Below are 21,700 nucleotides of genomic sequence, written 5' to 3'. Positions count from 1 at the left end.
TTAGCAGAGAAATAGACATTTCATAATCAAAAAAGGGTCAATTGAGGAAGGAAGATATAACCCTAAATGTATACGCACCCAATAACAGAGCTACAAAAAATGAAATAAAAGCTGACAGAATTGACAAACCTCTTAGATAGCCTCATCCACCAGAGGGCAGACAGCAGAAGCAAGAAGAACTACAATTCTGCAGCCTGTGGAAGGAAAACCACATTCACAGAAAGACAGATGAAATGAAAAGGCAGAGGACTTTGTACCACATGAAGGAACAAGGTAAAACCCCAGAAAAACAACTAAATGAAGTGGAGATAGGCAACCTTCCAGAAAAAGCATTCAGAATAATGATAATGAAGATGATCCAGGACCTCGGAAAAAGAATGGAGGCAAAGATTGAGAAGATGCAAGAAATGTTTACCAAAGATCTAGAAGAATTAAAGAACAAACACCTAGAAGATCAAAGAACAAACAAACACAGATGAACAATACAACTGAACTGAAATGAAAAATACACTAGAAGGAATCAATAGCAGAATAACTGAGGCAGAAGAATGGATAAGTGGCCTGGAAGACAGAATGGTGGAATTCACTGCTGTGGAACAGAATAAAGAAAAAAGAATGAACAGAATGAAGATAGCCTAAGAGACCTCTGGACAACATTTAATGCAACAACATTCACGTTATAGGGGCCCCAGAAGGAGAAGAGAGACAGAAAGGACCCAAGAAAATATTTGAAGAGATTATAGTCGAAAACTTCCCTAACGTGGGAAAGGAAATAGCCACCCAAGTCCCGGAAGCGCAGAGAGTCCCAGGCAGGATAAACCCAAGGAGAAACATGCCGAGACACATAGTAATCAAACTGACAAAAATTAAAGACAAAGAAAAATTATTGAAAGCAACAAGGGAAAAATGACAAATAACATACAAGGGAACTCCCATAAGGTTAACAGCTGATTTCTCAGCAGAAACTCTACAAGTCAGAAGGGAGTGACATGATATAATTAAAGTGGTGAAAGGGAAGAAACTACAACCAAGATTACTCTACCCGGCAAGGATCTCATTCAGATTCGATGGAGAAATCAAAAGCTTTACAGACAATCAGGGCTTCCCTGGTGGCGCAGTGGTTGAGAGTCCACCTGCCGATGCAGGATGCATGGGTTCGTGCCCCGGTCCGGGAAGATCCCACATGCCACATAGCGGCTGGGCCCGTGAGCCATGGCCACTGAGCCTGTGCATCCGGAGCCTGTGCATCCGGAGCCTGTGCTCCGCAACGGGAGAGGCCACAACAGTGAGAGGCCCATGTATCGCAAAAAAAAAAAAAAAAAAAAAAAAAAGCTTTACAGACAATCAAAAGCTAAGAGAATTCAGCACCACCAAACCAGCTCTACAACAAATGCTAAAGGAACTTCTGTAAGTGGGAAACACAAGAGAAGAAGAAAAAGACCTACAAAGACAAACCCATAACAATTAAGATAAAGGTGATAGGAACATACATATCAATAATTTCCTTAAACGTGAGTGGATTAAATACTCCAGCCAAAAGACACAGTCTCGCTGAATGGATACAAAAACAAGACCCATCTATATGCTGTCTACAAGAGACCCACTTCAGACCTAGGGACACATACAGACTGAAAGTGAGAGGATGGAAAAAGATATTCCGTGCAAAAGGAAATCAAAAGAAAGCTGGAGTAGCAATATTCATATCAGATAAAATAGACTTTAAAATAAAGAACGTTACAAGAGACAAGGAAGGACACTACATAATGAACAAGGGATCAATCCAAGAAGAAGATATAACAATTATAAATATATATGCAGCCAACATAGGAGCGCCTCAATACATAAGGCAACTGCTCACAGCTATAAAAGAGGAAATCGACAGTAACACAATAATACTGGGGGACTTCAACACCTCACTTACACCAATGGACAGATCATCCAGGCAGAAAATTAATAAGGAAACACAAGCTTTAAATGACACAATAGACCAGATAGATTTAATTGCTATTTATAAGACATTCCATCTAAAAACAGCAGATTACACTTTCTTCTCAAGTGCACACAGAACATTCTCCAGGATAGATCACATCTTGGGTCACAAATCAGGCCTCGATAAATTTAAGAAAATTGAAATCATATCAAGCATCTTTTCCAACCACAACACTGTGAGATTAGAAATCAATTACAGGGGAAAAAAACGTAAAAAACACAAACACATGGAGGCTAAACAATACGTTACTAAATAACCAAGAGATCACTGAAGAAATCAAAGAGGAAATCAAAAAATACCTAGAGACAAATGACAAAACGTGACGATCCAAAACCTATGGGATGCAGCAAAAGCAGTTCTAAGAGGGAAGTTTATAGCAATACAAGCCTACCTCAAGAAACAAGAAAAATCTCAAATAAACAATCTAACCTTACACCTAAAGGAATTAGAGAAAGAAGAACAAAAAAAACCCAAAGTTAGTAGAAGGAAAGAAATCATAAAGATCAGAGCAGAAATAAATGAAATAGAAACAAAGAAAACAGTAGCAAAGATCAATGAAACTAAGGGCTGGTTATTTGAGAAGATAAACAAAATTGATAAATCTTTAGCCAGACTCATCAAGAAGAAGAGGGAGAGGACCCAAATCAATAAAACTAGAAATGGAAAAGGAGAAGTTACAACGGACACTGCAAAAATACAAAGCATCCTAAGAGACTACTACAAGCAACTCTATGCCAATAAAATGGACAACCTGGAAGAAATGGACAAATTCTTAGAAAGGTATAACCTTCCAACACTGAACCAGGAAGAAATAGAAAATATTAACAGACCAATCACAAGTAATGAAATTGAAACTTTGATTAAAAATCTTCCAATAAACAAAAGTCCAGGACCAGATGGCTTCACAGGTGAATTCTATCAAACATTTAGAGAAGAGCTAACACCCAACCTTCTCAAACTCTCCCAAAAAATTGCAGAGGAAGGAACACTCCAAACTCATTCTATGAAGCCACCATCACCCTGATACCAAAACCAGACAAAGATACTACAAAAAAAGAAAATTACAGGCCAATATCACTGATGAATATAGATGAACAAATCCTCAACAAAATACTATCAAACAGAATCCAACAACACATTAAAAGGATGATACACCATGATCAAGTGGGATTTATCCCAGGGATGCAAGGATTCTTCAGTATATGCAAATTAATCAATGTGATACACCATATTAACAAATTGAAGAATAAAAACCATATGATCATCTCCATAAATGCAGAGAAAGCTTTTGACAAAATTCAACACTGATTTATGATAAAAATCTCTCCAGAAAGTGGGCATAGAGGGAACCTACCTCAACATAATAAAGGCCATATGTGACAAACCCACAGCAAACATCATTCTCAATGTTAAAAAACTGAAAGCATTTCCTCTAAGATCAGGAACAAGGCAAGGATGTCCACTCTCACCACTATTATTCAACTTGGTTTTGGAAGTCCTAGCCACGGCAATCAGAAAAGCGAAAGAAATAAAAGGAATACAAATTGGAAAGGAAGAAGTAAAACTGTCACTGTTTGCAGATGACATGATACTATACCTAGAGAATCCTAAAGATGCCACCAGAAAACTACTAGAGCTAATCAATGAATTTGGTAAAGTTGCAGGATACAAAATTAATGCATAGAAATCTCTTGCATTCCTATACACTAACAACAAAAGATCGGAAAGAGAAATTAAGGAAACAATCCCATTCACCCTTGCAACAAAAAGAATAAAATACCTAGGAATAAACTTACCTAAGGAGGCAAAAGACCTATACTCAGAAAACTATAAGACACTGATGAAAGAAATCAAAGATGACACAAACAGATGGAGAGATATACCATGTTCTTGGATTGGAAGAATCGATATTGTGAAAATGACTATACTACCCAAAGCAATCTACAGATTCAGTGCAATCCCTATCAAATTACCAGTGGCATTTTTTACAGAACTAGAACAAAAAAATCTTAAAATTTGTATGGAAACACAAAAGACCCTGAACAGCCAAAGCAATCCTGAGGGGAAAAAAGGGAGCTGGAGGAATCAGACTCCCTGACTTCAGACTATACTACAAAGTACAGTAATCAAGACAATATGGTACTGGCACAAAAACAGAAATATAGATCAATGGAACAGGATAGAAAGCCCAGACATAAACCCACACACCTATGAACTAATCTATGACAAAGGAGGCAAGGATATACAATGGAGAAAAGACAGTCTCTTCAATAAGTGGTGCTGGGAAAACTGGACAGCTACATGTAAAAGAATGAAATTAGAACACGCCCTAACACCATACACAAAAATAAACTCAAAATGGATTAGAGACCTGAATGTAAGACCAGACACTATAAAACGCTTAGAGGAAAACATAGGAAGAACACTCTTTGACATAAATCACAGAAAGATCTTTTTAGATCCACCTCCTAGAGTAATGGAAATAAAAACAAAAATAAACAAACGGGACCTAATGAAACTTCAAAGTTTTTGCAAAGCAAAGGAAACCACAAACAAGACGAAAAGACAATGGTCAGAATGGGAGAAAATATTTGAAAACAGATCAACGGACAAAGGATTAATCTCCAAAATATATAAACAGCTCATGCAGCTCAATATTAAAAAACAATATTACAAAAACAAACAACCCAATCAAAAAATGGGCAGAAGGGCTTCCCGAGTGGCGCAGTGGTTAGGAATCCACCTGCCAGTGCAGGGGACACGGGTTCAAGCCCTGGTCCAGGAAGATCCCACATGCCGCGGAGCAGCTAAGCCTGTGCACCACAACTCCCGAGCCTGTGTGCCACAACTACTGAAGCCCGTGTGCCTAGAGCCCATGCTCCACAACAAGAGAAGCCACCGCAATGAGAAGCCCGTGCACCGCAACAAAGAGTAGCCTCTGCTCACCGCAACTACAGGAAGCCCTCACGCAGCAACGAAGACCCAACGCAGCCAAAAATAATAAATAAATAAAATAAATAAATTTACTAAAAATAAAAAATGGGCAGAAGACCTAAATAGACATTTCTCCAAAGAAGACATACAGATGGCCAAGAAGCCCATGAAAAGCTGCCCAACATCACTAATTATTAGAGAAATGCAAATCAAAACTACAATGAGGTATCACCTCACACAGGTTAGAACGGGGATCATCAGAAAATCTACAAACAACAAATGCTGGAGAGGGTCTGGAGAAAAGGGAACCCTCTTGCACTGTTGGTGGGAATGTAAATTGATACAGTCACTATGGAGAACAGTATGGAGGTTCCTTAAAAAACTGAAAATAGAATTACCATATGACCCAGCAATCCCACTACTGGGCATATGCCCTAAGAAAACCATAATTCAAAAAGACACATGCGCCCCAATGTTCATTGCATCACTGTTTATAATAGCCAGGTCATGGAAGCAACCTAAATGCCCATTGACAGATGAATGGATAAAGAAGATGTGGTACATATATACAATGGAGTATTACTCAGCCATAAAAAGGAACAAAATTGGGTCATTTGTAGAGACGTGGGTAGATCTAGAGACTGTCATACAGAGTGAAGTAAGTCAGAAAGAGAAAAACAAATATCATATATTAACGCATATATGTGGAACCTAGAAAATGGTACAGATGAACCGATTTGCAGGGCAGAAATAGAGACACAGATGTAGAGAAGAAATGTATGGACACCAAGGGGGGAAAGCGGCAGGGGGTGGGGGATGGTGGGATGAATTTGGAGATTGGGATTGACATGTATACACTGATGTGTATAAAATGGTTGACTAATAAGAACCTGCTGTATAAAAAATAAAAATAAAAAGCTGACAGAACTAAAGGGAAAAAACAGACAAATGCACACTTACAGTCAGAGATTTGAAAACTCCTCTACTGCTAATTGGTAGAACATCTAGGCAAAAAAGCAATAGGATTTAGAGAATCAGAACAATACAGTCAACCAACTTGATATAATTGACGTTAAAGAAACTCCACCCCATAATTGCAGAATAAATGCAGAACTTTTTTTTTCGAGTACACATGGAATATTCACTAAGCTAGATTATATCCTGGGCCATAAGATAAATCTCAATAAATTTCAAAAGATTAAAATCTCATAGAATATGCTCTCTAATCACAATGGAATTAAATTAGAATAAAAAATATATCTAGAAAATCCACAGATGTTTAGAAATTAAAGAATGTATTTCTATATAACTAATGAGTCAAAGAAGAAAACAAATGAAATTGGAAAATATTTTAAGCTGAACAATAATGAAAGCACAGCATATCAAAATTTGTGTAGTGCAGCTAAAGAAGTACTTAGAGAGGGACTTCCCTGGTGGCACAGAGGTTAAGAATCCGCCTGCCAATGCAAGGGACACGGGTTCGAGCCCTGGTCCGGGAAGATCCCACATGCCACGGAGCAGCTAAGCCTGTACGCCGCAACTACTGAGCCTGCGCTCTAGAGCCCCTGTGCCACAACTACTGAAGCCCGCGTGCCTAGAGCCCATGCTCCGCAACAAGAGAAGACAACGCAATGAGAAGCCTGTGCACCGCAACGAAGAGTAGTCCCTGCTCTCCGCAGCTAGAGAAAGCCCACGCACAGCAACAAAGACCCAACACAGCCAAAAATAAATAAATATTTTTTAAAAAAGTACTTAGAGGAACATGTATAACTTTAAATGCCTGTATCAGAAAAAAAGACAAAGATTTAAAATCAATATTCTACATTTCTACCTTAAGAAGCCAGAAAAAGGGACTTCCCTGGTGGTACAGTGGTTAAGAATCCACCTACTAAGGCAGGGGACATGGGTTCAAGCCCTGGTCAAGGAAGTTCCCACATGCTGCAGAGCAGCCAAGCCCATGCGCCACAACTACTGAGCCTGCGCTCTACAGCCTGTGAGCCACAACTACTGAGCTTGCGTGCCCCAACTACTGAAGCCTGTGTGCCTAGAGCCTGTGCTCCGCAACAAGAGCAGCCACTGCGATGAGAAGCCAGCACACTGCAATGAAGAGTAGCCCCCGCCCGCCACAACTAGAGAAAGTTCGCATGCAGCAACGAAGACCCAACGCAGCCAAAATAGATAAATTAAAAAAAAAAGCACCAGAAAAAGTTTGGTGGTGTCTCAAAAAGTTAAACAGAATTACCATATGATCCATCAATCCTACTCCTAAATATATACCCCACATATGTTCATATAAAAAGTTGTGTAGGGGCTTCCCTGGTGGCGCAGTGGTTGAGAGTCCGCCTGCCGATGCAGGGGACACGGGTTCGTGCCCCGATCCCGGAAGATCCCACATGCCGCGGAGCGGCTGGGCCCGCGAGCCATGGCCGCGGAGCCTGTGTGTCCGGAGCCTGTGCTCCGCAACGGGAGAGGCCACAGCAGTGAGAGGCCCGCGTACAGCAAAAAAAAAAAAAAAAAAAAAAAAAAAAGTTGTGTACATGGATGTTCATAGCAACATTAGTTATATAGCCAAAAAGTAGAAACAACTCAAATGTCCACCAACTAATGAATGGATAAACAAGATATGATATATCCACACAATGGAATACTATTCAGCCATTAAAAGGAATGAAATAATTACAACATATATGATTCTTGAAAACCTTATGCTAAGTGAAAGAAGCCAGACACAAAAGTCCACATATTGTGTGATTCCATTTACATGAAATATTCAGAATAGGCAAATCCATGGAGACAGAAAGTAGGCTAGTGGTTGGCGGGGAGAACTGGGACTGACTGATAATAGAGTAATGGAAAAGTTCTGGAATTAGATGGTGGCAGTGATTGCACAACATTGTGAATATACTAAAAACCATTGAATTGTATGTACACTTTTAAGTAGTGGATTTTATGTTATGTGAATACTATCTCAAAAATAAAATAAGATAAATTAGTAAAAGACCAAGTTAAACCCAGAGGAAGGAAGAGATAGTGAAGAGCAGAAATTAATGCTCTTCACTAATGCTTTTGTATAGAAAATATACAAAGAACAGAGAAAGTTAGCAAAGCCAAAAGTTGGTTCTTTGAAAATATTAATAAATTGATAAACCCCTAGTAAGACTGATTAAGGAAAAAAAGAAGGAAGATACAAATTACCAATTATCAGGGACAAAAGGGTGAAAATTAATTCAAAATAGATCTTAGACCTAAAGTAAAAACTAAAACAATAAAACATCTAGAAAAAAGCATAGAAGATATTTATTACTTTGGGGTAAGTAAATATTTCTTAGGATATAAAAAGCACTAACCATAAAAGAAAAAATTGATAAATCAAATTTCATCAAATTAAAAACTTTGGTTCTTCAAAAGACACTATTAAGAAAAGGAAAAAGCAAGCTACAGACTGGGAGAAAATATTCACAATACGTATATTTAACAAAAGTCATGTATCCAGAATATATAAACAACTTTTACCACTCAATAATAAGAAGCCAAATAACCTGATGTTAAAATGGATAAAATATTTGAAAAGACACTTCACCAAAGGAAATATACAAATGGCAAATAAATCCATTGATTTATTGAAAGATGCTCAACATTAGGAAAATGCAAATTAAAACCACAATGGATGGCTAGTGGGAAGCTGCTGCATAGCACCAGGGAGATCAGCTCGGTGCTTTGTGATGACCTAGAGGGATGGGATTGGGAGGGTGGGAGGGAGACTCAAGAGGGAGGGGATATAGGGATATATGTATATGTATAGCTGATTCACTTTGTTGTACAGCAGAAACTAACACAACATTGTAAAGCATTTATACTCCAATAAAGATGTGGAAAAAAAACCCACAATGACGTACCACTTTACACTCATTAAATGGTTAGAATTCAAAAGACTAACAATAACAAGTGCTGATAGGATATGGGGCAACAAAAACTTTCATGCGTTGCTGATGGGAATGTAAAAGGGTAGAACCACTTTGATGATAGCATAGTTGTCAATCCTCAATAAAAAGATCTTTAAATAATCAAAAAAAAAGAAAAAGTAGAACCACTTTGGAAAACAGATTAGCAGTTTCTTGTAAAATTGAATGTATATTATGTTACACCTTCCAGCATTTCGACTCCCTGGCATCTACACAAGAGAAATGAAACTAAATGCCTACACAAAGACTTGTACCTAAATATTCATAACAGCTTGATTCATTAGAGTCCAAAACTAGAAATAACCCAAATGTTCATCAATTGATAAATGGATAACTACATTTTAGTATGTTCATACAATGGAATATTACTCAGCAACAAAGATGAGTGAAGTGCTGATACACAACAACATGAATGGATCTCATAGGCACTATACTGAGTGAGATAAGTCAGATATGCTGAATGGTGGCATTTGTATGAGTTCTAGAACAGGCAAAACAAATCTTTGATTATAGGAATCAAATTGCCTAGGATGGGAGAGGAGGGAGATATTGGATGCAAAGGAGAGTGAGGGAACTTTCTGGGCTGATGGAAATGTTCTAGATCTTAATTGTGTTGGTAGTTACACTGGTGTATAACTATTATATTGGTGGCATGGCCAGAATAAATAAAATAAGATCTGTAGTTTTGTTGTAGATAAATGATACTTCAAAAAGTTAATTTAAAAAGAAATCAGCATACTGATACCTCCAATTCAAATCCAGCACTTCAGGACTCTTCCTCACCTTCCCCCATTCCTTTTTTTTTTTTTTTGGCCCCTCCTCGCGGCTTGTGGGATCTTACTTCCCCGACCAGGGATCGAACCCATGTCCCCTGCAGTGGAAGCGTGGGGCCCTAACCACTGGACCGCCAGGGAATTTCCCCCCCCCCCATTCCATATTTTACCTCCCTTTTTTCACAGTGCAATCTCTGGCTCCCAACATTTATATGTTTATTCATTATTTTCTATTTGTAATACAAAAACAGCCAAACAGTTTTAGAATTAGTACACCAATACCATTATCAACAACAAACCTACTAAGTAAAGTTCAAGTTTTTTTTTATGTGTGTGGTTCTTTTGTTCTTACGAAGTCCATGAACTGTGTTCAAAATTTACTTGAGGGCTTCCCTGGTGGCGCAGTAGTTGAGAGTCCGCCTGCCGATGCAGGTGACACGGGTTCGTGCCCCGGTCCGGGAAGATCCCACATGCCGCAGAGCGGCTGGGCCCGTGCGTCATGGCCGCTGAGCCTGCGCGTCCGGAGCCTGTGCTCCGCAATGGAAGAGGCCACAACAGTGAGAGGCCCGCGTACCACAAAAAAAAAAAAAAAAAAAAAAAAAATTTACTTGAATCCTTATATTCTTTTTCTGTGAGGTTATATTATTAATTTGACATACAGTTGGATTGATTTGTTACCATTTATATTCAATTTTAGGATTTTTGAAAATCTCTTTTGATATATATTTTTTTGTTTTGCTTTGTTTTTGTTTGCGGTATGCGGGCCTCTCACTGCTGTGGCCTCTCCCGTTGCAGAGCACAGGCTCCGGATGCGCAGGCTCAGCGGCCATGGCTCACGGGCCCAGCCGCTCCGCGGCATGTGGGATCTTCCCGGACTGGGGCACGAACCCGTGTCCCCTGCATCGGCAGGCAGACTCTCAACCACTGCGCCACCAGGGAAGCCCATCTTTCGATATATTTTTGAATATGTAAAATGTTTATGTGGTTCAAGAGCTGAAACTATATAAGAAAATATACTTAGAGGAATATCCTTCCTATCCTGTCTCACCCGCTCCATTCTTATCTGCCCCCAATAGTAACCATTTTACTTGTTTCTAGTTTACTCTTCCCAGTGTTCCCTTTTTCAAATATATATCTCATTTCCCCTTCTTTCTTACACAAAGGTAGCATACTACATACTCAACAATTTGTCCTGGTAATCACTCCATATCAGTTAATGGAAATCTTCCTCATTTTTAACAATGGTTACACAGTATTCCCTTGGGCGGGTTTATTTAATCCGTGGACAAAAATTTAGGGTGTTTCCAATATTCTGCTTTTACAAATAATGCCACAGGGAATACACTTATGCATATGTTGTTTTATGTTTGTGGAAGTGAATTTTCAGGGTAAATTCCTAGCAGTGGGATTGCTGGGTCAAAAGTAAATGCTGTCATCTTATCAGTGCCACCAATTCCCCTCCATAGAGGCTGTGCCATTCTGTACTCCTGCATGTTTCCCCCAAGCCTTGCCAACAGAGTGTACTGTCCAAATGTTTTAGCATTTGCCAGTCTTATTTGGAGTGAAGTTGTGCATCTTTTCATGTATTTAAGGGTAGACTGGAAACTCTTTAAGGTTTGGGACCCAAGCCATATATTCCACATACTACTCACAGTAACAGGTGACCCATCTGCATTTGTTAGATGAATAAATGAATGAACTGGTTGGACTTATACTGGACTCATCATGTTTGCACTCTTTTTTTTTTTTATGTTTGCACTCTTGTGAAACCTGTCCCTGTGACAAGTTGACCCTTGTCCCAGTGTAGGGCAGTGCCAGGTGCCTGGCAGAGGTCTAGTAAAAGAGGAGAGGGGCCTTCTGGACGGAGTGAGTCCTGGACCTTCCCACTGCCAGGACTCCACCATACAGAGAGGTAGAAGACACTTTTCTCCCAGTGGAATATAGTAAAAAGAGTGCAGCATCATGAGCGCTGAGATATGCACAAAGCCATCGCAATGCATGATACAATAACCCTTTTACCCTAGTGGTGTTGTTTCTATTATTTTTAATACTTGTTAAATAAGTGCATCAACATGGATATGGTGAGAGTTTTTTTCTTATTGATTGATTAAATAGGTAATATAGTTACATAGTTCAAAATTCAAAAGTCTTATTCAATGAAAAAATTCCCCTCATTCCTATTTCCAAGCCACCAAGTTACCTTCCTCTCAAAGGCAACTGGTGGTATCAAGTTCTTGGGTGTCCTTTCAGAGATATTGTATGCATGAAACAAGTGAATACACACCTTTTAACCTAAACTATAGCAGAGTGTGCACAGTGTTCTGTAAATCCTTTTTTACACTTAACTGCATATTTCACAGATCGTCCCATTCTGCACCAATACATAAAGAGCTTCCTCAAACTTTTTCACAGCACAGCATCCATCGTTTACTACAACTTACATTCTGGTTGCCTTACTGAGAGACATTTAGGCTATTTATAGTCTTTGCTATTACAAACAATGCTATAATGGTATTTTATACATACAAGAGTATCTGTAGGATACATTTCTACATAGGAACTGAAAGGGATATGTGCATTTGTAATTTTGATAAATAATGCCAAATTGGTGTCTTTGGGATTGTACCAGTTTACACGCCAGTATTGTGGGAGGTAATGTAGGATCCTGGGCGGCCATGCTCTTGAGAGCAAGTAGAAAAGTTGGCTGGATTCTCCTCCACACTCTGGATAGGATGACTGTCTCCGCTCTCATGTGAGAGGACCGCAGATAAACACTCAGCAGGCTGGCCCAGGGGCGGCATAGGCTTCAAAATAGGAATGGAACAGGATCCTGCTTCTGAAGTTGACAGACAGCCTTGATGCCTTCCTTGACGAGAAGCCTCTAGGAAAAGATGGCTCCTGCCGTCAAGGCCACACAACCCCCAGAAGTGACTTAGATGGAGATCAGATTTCACTGGAGTTTAGGGCTGACCTCCACAACTGGTACATAAATGATTCTCACAGGCTGGACAGGACCAACCACTCAAACAGTAGGTGTGAGTGAAGTGGGAAGGTTCTTTCAGCTTTGAGTGCTTACTATGTAGCAATCCCTGTGTTAGTTACACTGGTGACAAGTATAAAATACTCTCCAGCAGCGGAGACAATGAAATGTATTGTTGCAGCCACGTGACATGCTATAATAAAATATAACCAGGTTACCACAGGATGCAGAGGAGGAGTCCTTAGCTCTTCTTAGGGAAAGCTGCAAGGAGAGAACAGCGTGCAATCCAGGTAGGGCTCGCAGGACAGGAGCCATTGGAACCTCTTGGTGAGGTGAGGGAGGCTTCCACCCCATAGGAGGTCTCTAGGAAGTGCCTTTTCCTTCAAGAGACAAAGGACTGAAGTAGGACTCAAGAATTACCAAGGACCTGGTCCACCTTGTGGAAGCCGCTACTCATCCTTAAATGCTGAGCTAAAGGGCCGTTTTCAGGAAGTCTGAGTTCCCAGAGTCCCTTTTACACCCGTCTTGTGGCAGTGTTTAAAATTCTCTTATACATCTTTTCTGTCTCTCTCTCGCACTACAGTAAGCTCTTGAAGCTTAGGGACCAGGGTTCTGATTTGCCTGTGCTGTGACTGGCACAAAGTTGTTTTCTAGATTAGGACTCAGGTGGATGAACTGGAGACCTACCTGCCGAGAAAACTAGCCATCATGTTGAGGATCCCCTAAGTCCTGGAGGTGGTGGTAACCCGAATTCACTCAAGCTGGCACGGCTGTGGCTTCCATCTACGTCTAGACTAATTCAGAAATGTCTTCCTTTCCCTGTTTACTCGAATTTCTTGGTAAATTAGCTCCTTAAGCCCTCACGCTACTAGTGAGTTTGTCAGAGTTTGAGGGTGGATAAATGCTGCCACACCTGAGTCAATAAAGAATGAATCAATGTGCCCCTCTTTGATGGGTGTGGCATGGTAGATACTATGACAGCTGAGATGCCAGCGAGAATTACAAAACAAGGAAGAGGGAAGCAGGAAATGTGGGGACCGAATTAGGGTGAGCCACCCTGTACCTTTCCACCTCCTCCTCATGAGATCTTCCTTGATGTCTCGGCACCATCACACCAGCCACTACCACTTGTGAAGCTCTCGGGAACCTCCCGGACACTACGTCGACTCTCTTGCCACTCTGACACTCTCCCCTCTTCTTTGCTGGTCTTCCACCTTCTTCTAGAGAGAATTTTCCCAAGTGCCATCTTTGGTCCTATCTTTACACCCTCTCCCTGTTTCCCTTTCCTCTCTCAGAGAACTCGTCCATGGTCATGGGCTCAAATGTCAGCTCCTGGTGATTTCCCTCTCTCCCCTGGATTCCACACCCTTCTCTGACCTTGCTGCTGGACTTGACCTCTGGGTTTCCATTGCCTACTAGATGTTTCCATTTGGATGTCCTGTCGTCATCTCAAACTAAACATGCATGAAATCAAGCCTGTCTTCCCCTCCCAGTTTCCATTTTGTTCTGCCCATGGCACAAGCATTCTCTCACCCACATGAGCTCAAAACCTGAGTCATAGTGGCCGGCTCCTCCCTATATCCTTCCTTCCCAAACGCAAGTCTTGCCAGCTTCCTTTGCAACCTCTCGTATAGCTAGCTCTTTGTCCTTTGCATTGTCTGCTAATCTAGGTCTCAGCACCCAGGTTTTGAATATTTTATAGCTTCCTACTTGGCCCTCCTGCCTGCAGTTTCTTCCCCCGTCTAGTCTGGTCAGACAGATTCTCCAGAATGATTATTTTTGTCCTGTCTCTCTCCTGCTCAAAAACCTTCAGGCACTCTCATCACCATCGATGAGTCCAAACTCCTTTGTCTCAGGCTCAAGAAGCTGTGTTTGTTACGGCCACCTCACTAGTGTTGTCCCACATGATATGAGTGCAGGCTCTGGAGCGGGACTCTGGAATCAAATCCTATTTATTCTCCTCAGTCACATGCTACGTGATCCTGGGCAAGTACTTATCCTCTCTGTGCCTGAATTTCCTCTCTAAATTGCTTTATAAAATGTTTATAATCTGTGAGGATAAAAGGCACTTAGGACAGTGCTGGACACATGGCAAGCACTGAAACGCCAGCTTTGGGTTGCGCTGATTTTTGGAGAGCAGGTGCTGCAGTCTGCACACATCTCCCCTGGGCACACACACCCACCTCTCCTCACCGCCTTTGCTCAGCCCAGTCCCTCAGTCTAGAATGTTTTTCTCTGTCTGCTGACTCTTACTCACCCTTCAAGGGCCGCTGACCTCCCATTTCCTCCCAACACACACTTGTTTGGTGCTTTCTGCAGCGCGGCCTCGGCTGGGTGGTAGTGGGCGTGTCGCGGTATATGAAACCAGCCATAGGCAACACAGGAACGCATCTTCCTGGGGTCCATTTTACTTAGTAAGTAAGTTCAGCCATTTTTACGTTACAGCAACTACTCCACACACATCATGGAGAAGAATGCAAAATTGGCCAAAGAGAAAACACACAACTACTAAGAATATTCAGAGTGGCCCTGGTGGCGAGTGTGCATTCATTCTGCCGTGGAAAGATCTGAGAAGCAGGGGCCTGGTGGGTTGAGGGGCCAGGTGTGATGAGGTAAGGCGGGGGCCATGCCGACGTGGCAGTCCTGTGCTCAGGGCCCTTGCAGTGAGGGTCCCTTTAACACTCTCTCCTTCCTGAGGACTCTGTGTCTGTACCTTCCTACTTGCCCCAAGGTAGCACTTGTAGGTACATTGTTTTCTCACGTTCCACATGGGTGGGTCTTATCTCTCCGACGCCACCCTAAACACCTGGAGCGCAGGTGCGGGTGGGAATGCAGGTGTGGGGTGACACAGTGGGAAGACGGACCCGGGTGGAAATTGGGCCCCGGTGCTCACGGGTGAAGCAGGGCACTTTCTCTCTCAGCCTCGGTTTCCTCATCTGTGAGAGTGGATAATACCTAATGAGATTGTTCTGAGCAGTCAACTAGACAGCGTGAAGTGCAGCAGATGGCATGGGGGCGCTCACTAAACATCACATCCCTCCCAGCATACCAGGCTGTCAGCAAACATCTGATTCTTGAATGTTCCCACCCCCAACCGTGTCCTCCTACCTGCATCTACTCCCATATCCTCTGCCTCCCTTCCTGTCACGGTGGATGCTCCGATCTGAGTCCACACTCTTCCTTGTGTCCTCGTCCTGGCCCTTCTCACCTTCACAAAGACTCCCTGTCGGATCACTCTCCTCACCGGGTCATTATGCTGTACTCTCGCTCTAGCTAAAACAAGACAGACAGAACAACACATCAAACCGGTTCCTTGATCCCACACCCTCTCTAGTGGCCACTCGTTTCTCTGCTCCCTTTACAGTAAAAGGTCTCTGAAAGGATCAGCATGCTCCCCGTTTCCACTTCCCTCTGAGCCCACTCCAGGCCCGGTCCCATCCCCATCACTGTGTGGGAGCTGCTCATCTCCTGTGACCGCCACGTTGCCAGTCCAGTGTGCTCTTCTTCTCAGGCTTCATTTTACCAGCCTCTCAGAAGCATCTGAGACTTTGACCCTCTGCCCAGGCTTCCCAGTCCCTACCCTCTCCTGACTTCTCTCCAGTCTGGCCCCTCCTCGGTCTCCTTGCTCAGGCCTTCTCCTCCCTTGCCTCTAAGCATAGAAGCCTCAGGGCTGTCCTCAGACCACTTCTCGCCTCTAACTGTACTCACTCAGGTAGTCTCATCCCCACACACGGCTTTAAATGCCACCTAAAAGGTGCCCCAATTTATATCTCAAACCCAGAGCTCTCCCTAGAATTCCAGACTTGCATGTCCACTGCCTACTCCCCAGCTTGGATGTGTCACAGACCTCAAATCTGAACTCTTAATTCGCCGCCCCACCCTCCCCTTCCCGCAATCTTTCCCATCTTAGTAATGGGAACTCTGTTCTTCCAGTTGCTCAAGCCAAAACCTTTGGAGTTATCCTTGGCTCCTCTCTCTCTTCAACCCCACAGCCAACTGATCAGCAAGTCCTGTCAGTTAGTTCTTCCTTCAAAATACAGAAAGAAAGGAAGCTGGCCGCTTCTTACCACCTCCATCTCCCGCGCGGGGCTAAGTCACCATCACCTCTCACGAGGCCAACTCCAGTAGCCTCCTGAGCGGTTTCATTGCCTCTTCTTCCCCCAAACCCACGGTCTGTTTTCTACCAACAGCCAGAGTAATGCTTTCAAGACATAAGATTGATTGTCATTTATTGGCTTAAGACCCACCCCACCAGTGTCTTCCCCTCTCACTCAGGATAAAATCCAGGTTCCTCGTCCCGCTCCGCTAGGCCCTGTGGGACGAACCTGCTACCTCTCTGGCCTCATTTGCACACCCACTTCCTCACTCCCTCTGCCCGGCCGCTGGCCTCCGTGCTGCCCCTGGACCAGTCTGGAAACACTCCTGCCTTGGAGAGGGTGTGCCCGTTGTCCCTTCGGCCTGCCCGATGCCACCCTGTCAGAGAGCCTCCCCTGACCAACCTCTTCAGCACCCTTGGCATTCTCTGACCTCTCACCCTGATTTTGCCCAGCACTGACATCATATTTACATGTTTGTTGTCCATCTCTTCACCACTAACAGCCCAGAGGAGCTCTAGAGCCCAGCACACAGCAGGTGCTCAGCAGCCGGGCAGGGGCCACGGCGGAGACGGGAAGAGCCCAGTGCACACGGCCCCAGTCTCTGCGCCACCACATACCTGCTGCTGGCGCTTCTGGGCAACTTTGGACAACCGTCTAGGCTTCAGTTTCCCTCTCTGTAAAATCTACCATGAAGGATTTTTAGGAAATATAGGGATAATACATTTAAAGTACTTGAGGCATGGTCAGTGCTCAATAAAATGGGGACTAAAAAGGCCACTTGATTGCCCTCTAGGCCTGTTCCCAAGGAGTTAATAGTTCTGTCTCTATCTGCCCCAGGATGGAGGGCTGATGCATCAAATGAAGTAACACCATTAAAAGGAGAACGGATTCTGTTCTCCACGTCGTACGGCCCAGGGTTCCCTAAGCGCTGTTTCTGAATACGGCCAATTCTCCTCCATCCCCAGGACCTTCCAGTTCCCTACCAAAGCTCCTCAGATGATGGCCATCTTTGAGCAGCTCCTGCAGGTTGAAACGCCCCCCAACCCTGCTTTGGATCCAGGTGGCCCCCGTGTGGGAAGTACAGGTGCTTGCTGGGAATGTGTATGTCTGTCTGGACCTTATGAGTCATGGGCCCCATGGATCCTGCTCTGACAAAGAACCCATTTTTGTGAGGTGGGCAGCCCTGGGCAGGCTAGGTGGTGGCTCCAGTGGGGTTTTCCTGGCTGGTAAGGGAAGGTGGCTAGAATAGTGTGCACCACCAGGGGGCGCCAGAGGTTGCTCAGCGCTTGTGAGGACTGACCGTTGGTTTTTTTTTTTTAAGGTGTCTCTCTTTCCTTCCTCTCAGGTCTAGGGTTAGGCAGTGGAAGAGGCACACGCACCTTGCAGGAAAGCATGGTGCTAGTTCTCTCCCACCTATCAACTTGCTGGGTGCTGCCCGTCCAAGCAGGGCCACATTAAGAGACTGGAGGTCAGGCTTCCAGCCTCAGAGTTCTTTATTGATAAGCACTAGTGAACCCCTCGCCCTGTAAGCTCAGCCAGTTCTGCCCTCAGATTCCCAGCCTGAGGTGCGGAGTGCATCTTTGCCTCTTCGGTCTTCTGCCTTCTGCCCGAGTCTGGTTCTTCCCAAAGCTGTGCCTAATTTGCCACATCATCTCAAGGACCACGGTGTTCAGGTCAGGCATGGGGTAGGCTTCAGAAGGGTCACGGCCAGGTCCTCGTCCTCAGAGACCACTCTCCATGTAGGAGGTGCTTGGCTTCGGCTGTGTCGGCTCTCAGAGGGGGCGCTGGGAGCCTGCTGGTCGGACCTCCACACTCAGCCTCTTCCCTGCCCTGTGAACCTCTTTCCTGACAAACGTGCTCCACAGCAGAGCTGAGCCGAGGGGCAGCAACTGGTTCTAGCTTGTGTCTGGAGGTTCTCAAGTAGCGGGCGGGAGGTCTTAGGTGGTGCTTCAGAGGGGATAGAGATGCCAGAGGCTGTGCAAGGGGGTGTGGGATGGAGGAAAAAACCCGCGTCAGTTAAGTCTCTTGATCTGCTCTCACCAGCCCCAGCTCTTGGCCACGGCCTATAGTCCTTGGCCAACGTCTCAGTATTAAATAGTCCCTTGGGCCCTAGTGTACCCTTCCTCCACCATTAGCTCAGAGATAAGTATTAAGGCAAGCTTCTGCCTCCTGAGCCCAGCACCTTGTAGAACCTTCTTGCCTGCTCAGCGAGGACCCCCCAAGGCTGCACCTGTTTCTTCCTCAGGTCAGGACGGCCCCCATCCAGGGCCAGCAGGCTGGTGGTGCCTGGAGAAGTCCCTAGCTCCCCTGAGAGCCCCCCACCGGCCTCTGACCTGCACTGGAAGCGCGGATCACCGGGGTGGGTCTGCAGCACCTGCCACACTTCTTGGGGAGGCTCCAAGCCCATCTGCTCTGCCCGATGCCAGCGCTGCAGCCGTGTGATCCCTGCGGGGGTGGAAAGAAGACAGTGGGGCCTCGTGGGGGGCAGGGAAGCGTCCAGGCTAGAGAGTGTGGGTGGAGGGGTGTGTCAGGACCTCCACACCCCTGGTCTCCAGAGACAGTGCTGAGAGGGTCAGGCAGGGGCTGGGGCTGCTTGGGCGCCGAGTGGGTGGCAGGACTGGCTCCGGGATGTGCTCTCGGGGCCTGAGGGGGCTCTCACCTGTGCAGGGCCCATACTGCCAGGCCAGGTCAAACTGCCTCAGCAGCTCCATCTCCGCTTCATCCACGCTCAGGGGCTGGGGCTCTTCCCCTGCAATGACATGCTGCTCCTCAGGCCTGCCCAAGCCTGTGCCCTGCCGGGCTGGTCCCCTGCCCCTCGCCTCACAGCTGACCCACTGTTCCCCAGCCCTCACCGCCCCTTTGCCTCTGCTGTCCACTGCCAGGTCTGGCGTAGGAAGCAGAGGACATACTTCACTTCCCCTTCCATTGCCCACGTCCTCTCGTGTCCCTCACATCCACTCCTCCCGCCCTCCCACACCTCAGAGACCTAGATCTGGTGCCAGCTCCCCCTTGCTGTGCCCAGCGGAGCCCTCCCTCCTCTTCACTACAGGGTAGGAATCAGTGATGAGCCGTTTCCGGCCCATGGCGGCCACCCAGGCAGGCGGAGAAGGAGGCGACTGCCGGGAAGGAGAGACAGGCCAGCGGGCACGAGAGAGACAGCTGCAGAGAGAGAGAGAGTGAGAGAGGGCTGGGGCCAGAGAGCGAGCCTGGGGCCAGCGATGGGCAGACGGATGACCCAGACAAACAGAAAGGAAGTCCGAGGGTTCCAGGGAATGACGCCTCTCCCCCACCCCCACAAGCATGCAAACAGTAAAGACCTAAGCCAATGGGAGGCCGCCTCTGCGGGGCGGGGCTTAGCCCCAGCCAATGGCAGGTGGCGCAGACAGAGGGGGCGGGGCAGCTGATGCAGCTGCTTTCTGTGGGAGAAGGGGTGAGGCTGGGGTGGGGGACCTGTCATGGTATCCCCAGACTGCACCACCTCCTCCTGTCCCCCCCCCCCACTGGTCTGCAGCGGGTCTCTGGGGACTTGCAGAGTGTTATCCTCAGCCTCTCACTTCCCGTTTTCCCTTCTAGGCAAATGTTCTTTTCAGCCTCACTAATCCCCGTAGCCGGTGTGTAACTCCCCAGAGCCCAGCCGGAGACTTCCAATCCCGCCCCTTGGCCCGCCAAGCGTTGTGTGGGCAGGTCTGGAGGTCCGGAGAGAGTTTGGGCTCATCCCGACCCCTTCCCGGCTCCCACGCCACCCCCACCGGCCCCAGGAGACCTGCCCGGAGAAGCCCATGGGTTCTGAAAGCTGCGCCCAGAGACACTCACTGCCCACTCTGAGTCCAGACGAGTGCTTGCCTCCTCGGCTCTCCTGGGGCCCTACAGCCTGCGCCTGCCCGTCTTCTAGTCAGGAAGATTCCACCCCGCGCAGGAGGCCAGAGTGCGTTTGGATCCCCAGTCCTTCGTCAGTAAAATCCGCCCCAATGTGAGAGTATGAGCAAAAAATACCAACAATAAACCTAACACATATATGGCACTTAACAGTGTGCCGAGTACTGTTCTAAGCACTCTCCCACATATTCACTCTACTGAAATAGACAGAAATGGTTCTTGAAAGTTGGAAGTACTGGGGACTTCCCTGGCGGTCCAGTGGTTAGGACTCGGAGCTTCCACTGAAGGGGGCGAGGGTTTGGTCCCTGGTTCCGGGAGTTAAGATCCCGCAAGCCACGCAGTACAAGGTAAAATGAGGAAGTAAGAAGTACGGATGGTCACAGGCAGTGGTGGGGCCCCAGAAGCCGTTGTCCCTCCGTGCTCCCCGAGAGCTCACAGGCTAAAGGGCAAGCAGACGGACACACGCATTGTCAGCGCAAGGATAAAATTCCTAACAAACAGGAAAAGGGGGAAGAGAGGGCCAGAGTGGGTTGGACCTTGAGGCTGGCTTAGCACTAGGAGACCTCCTGGAAGAGGTGGGCTGCTGTAAACATCGTCTCTCAATTCTCCACCCATGACCTTTGTCCCTTGGGCTACTGTCATCGCTGACTCACCCCTATACCCGCCTCCTCCTCACCAACTTCCTGGCGGCAGGCGAACGTGCTGGCCACTGGGCGTCTGGGAATCCGTGTGTGGCCCAGCCCAGCTCTGATCGCCCTCTAGAGATCCCATCCAGTCCTTCCTTCCCGGGGTGCAGGGGCCTGCTCAGAGGCTTCTGCCTTCCCCCTGTCGCACTGCTCTGGGGTCTGGGCGCTCTGCCTTAGGAGGATTGCGGGCACATGGGAGGAGAACGCTGTGGAGAGTAGCCACCAAAGAGGAGGAGCAGGAACGAGCCAGCCATGTCTTCAGGGGCCTCCTCCCGCCTGGCTCTCCCCATCCCTTCCTGAAGGAGGGTGGAGTGGAGCAGGGAGAGCTCGTGGGTGCACTGCCCGGGGCTGGAGGGCCCTTCCCTGCTTTACTGTTTGGGCTGGGCCTGGTCTAATCCCCCT

General features: G+C 45.9%; 1 protein-coding gene and 1 long non-coding RNA gene across 5 annotated transcripts in view; one reads left to right on the top strand and one right to left on the bottom strand.

Moving 5' to 3' along the window:
- LOC309807869 overlaps window positions 1-21,188 on the top strand; it is a 30,969-nt gene extending 9,781 nt beyond the window's left edge. Inside the window, exon 3 of one of the 4 annotated variants that reach the window (XR_014294681.1) lies at window positions 20,310-21,188. This is a non-coding gene — a long non-coding RNA (uncharacterized lncRNA). Of the gene's footprint in view, window positions 1-15,084; window positions 15,814-17,701; window positions 18,086-18,981; window positions 19,046-20,309 lie in introns of those variants that run through there. The other 3 variants (XR_014294682.1, XR_014294683.1, XR_014294684.1) reach the window with 3 other exon arrangements.
- On the bottom strand, window positions 18,212-20,062 carry POLD4 (DNA polymerase delta 4, accessory subunit). The gene is made up of 4 exons (XM_082627811.1): window positions 19,723-20,062; window positions 19,396-19,485; window positions 19,070-19,181; window positions 18,212-18,710 (listed from the first exon to the last, which is right to left on the bottom strand). The coding sequence occupies exons 1-4, from the start codon at window positions 20,036-20,038 to the stop codon at window positions 18,686-18,688; spliced, it is 543 nt and encodes a 180-aa protein (XP_082483937.1). The 5' UTR covers window positions 20,039-20,062; the 3' UTR covers window positions 18,212-18,685.
- Window positions 21,189-21,700: the final 512 nt, after the last annotated feature.

This window comes from Mesoplodon mirus, assembly GCF_964341445.2.
Source record: "Mesoplodon mirus genome assembly, chromosome: 7".
NCBI lineage: Eukaryota > Metazoa > Chordata > Mammalia > Artiodactyla > Ziphiidae > Mesoplodon > Mesoplodon mirus.
Note: the sequence above shows the minus strand (reverse complement) of the source record. Positions and strands in the feature narration are given on the sequence as shown.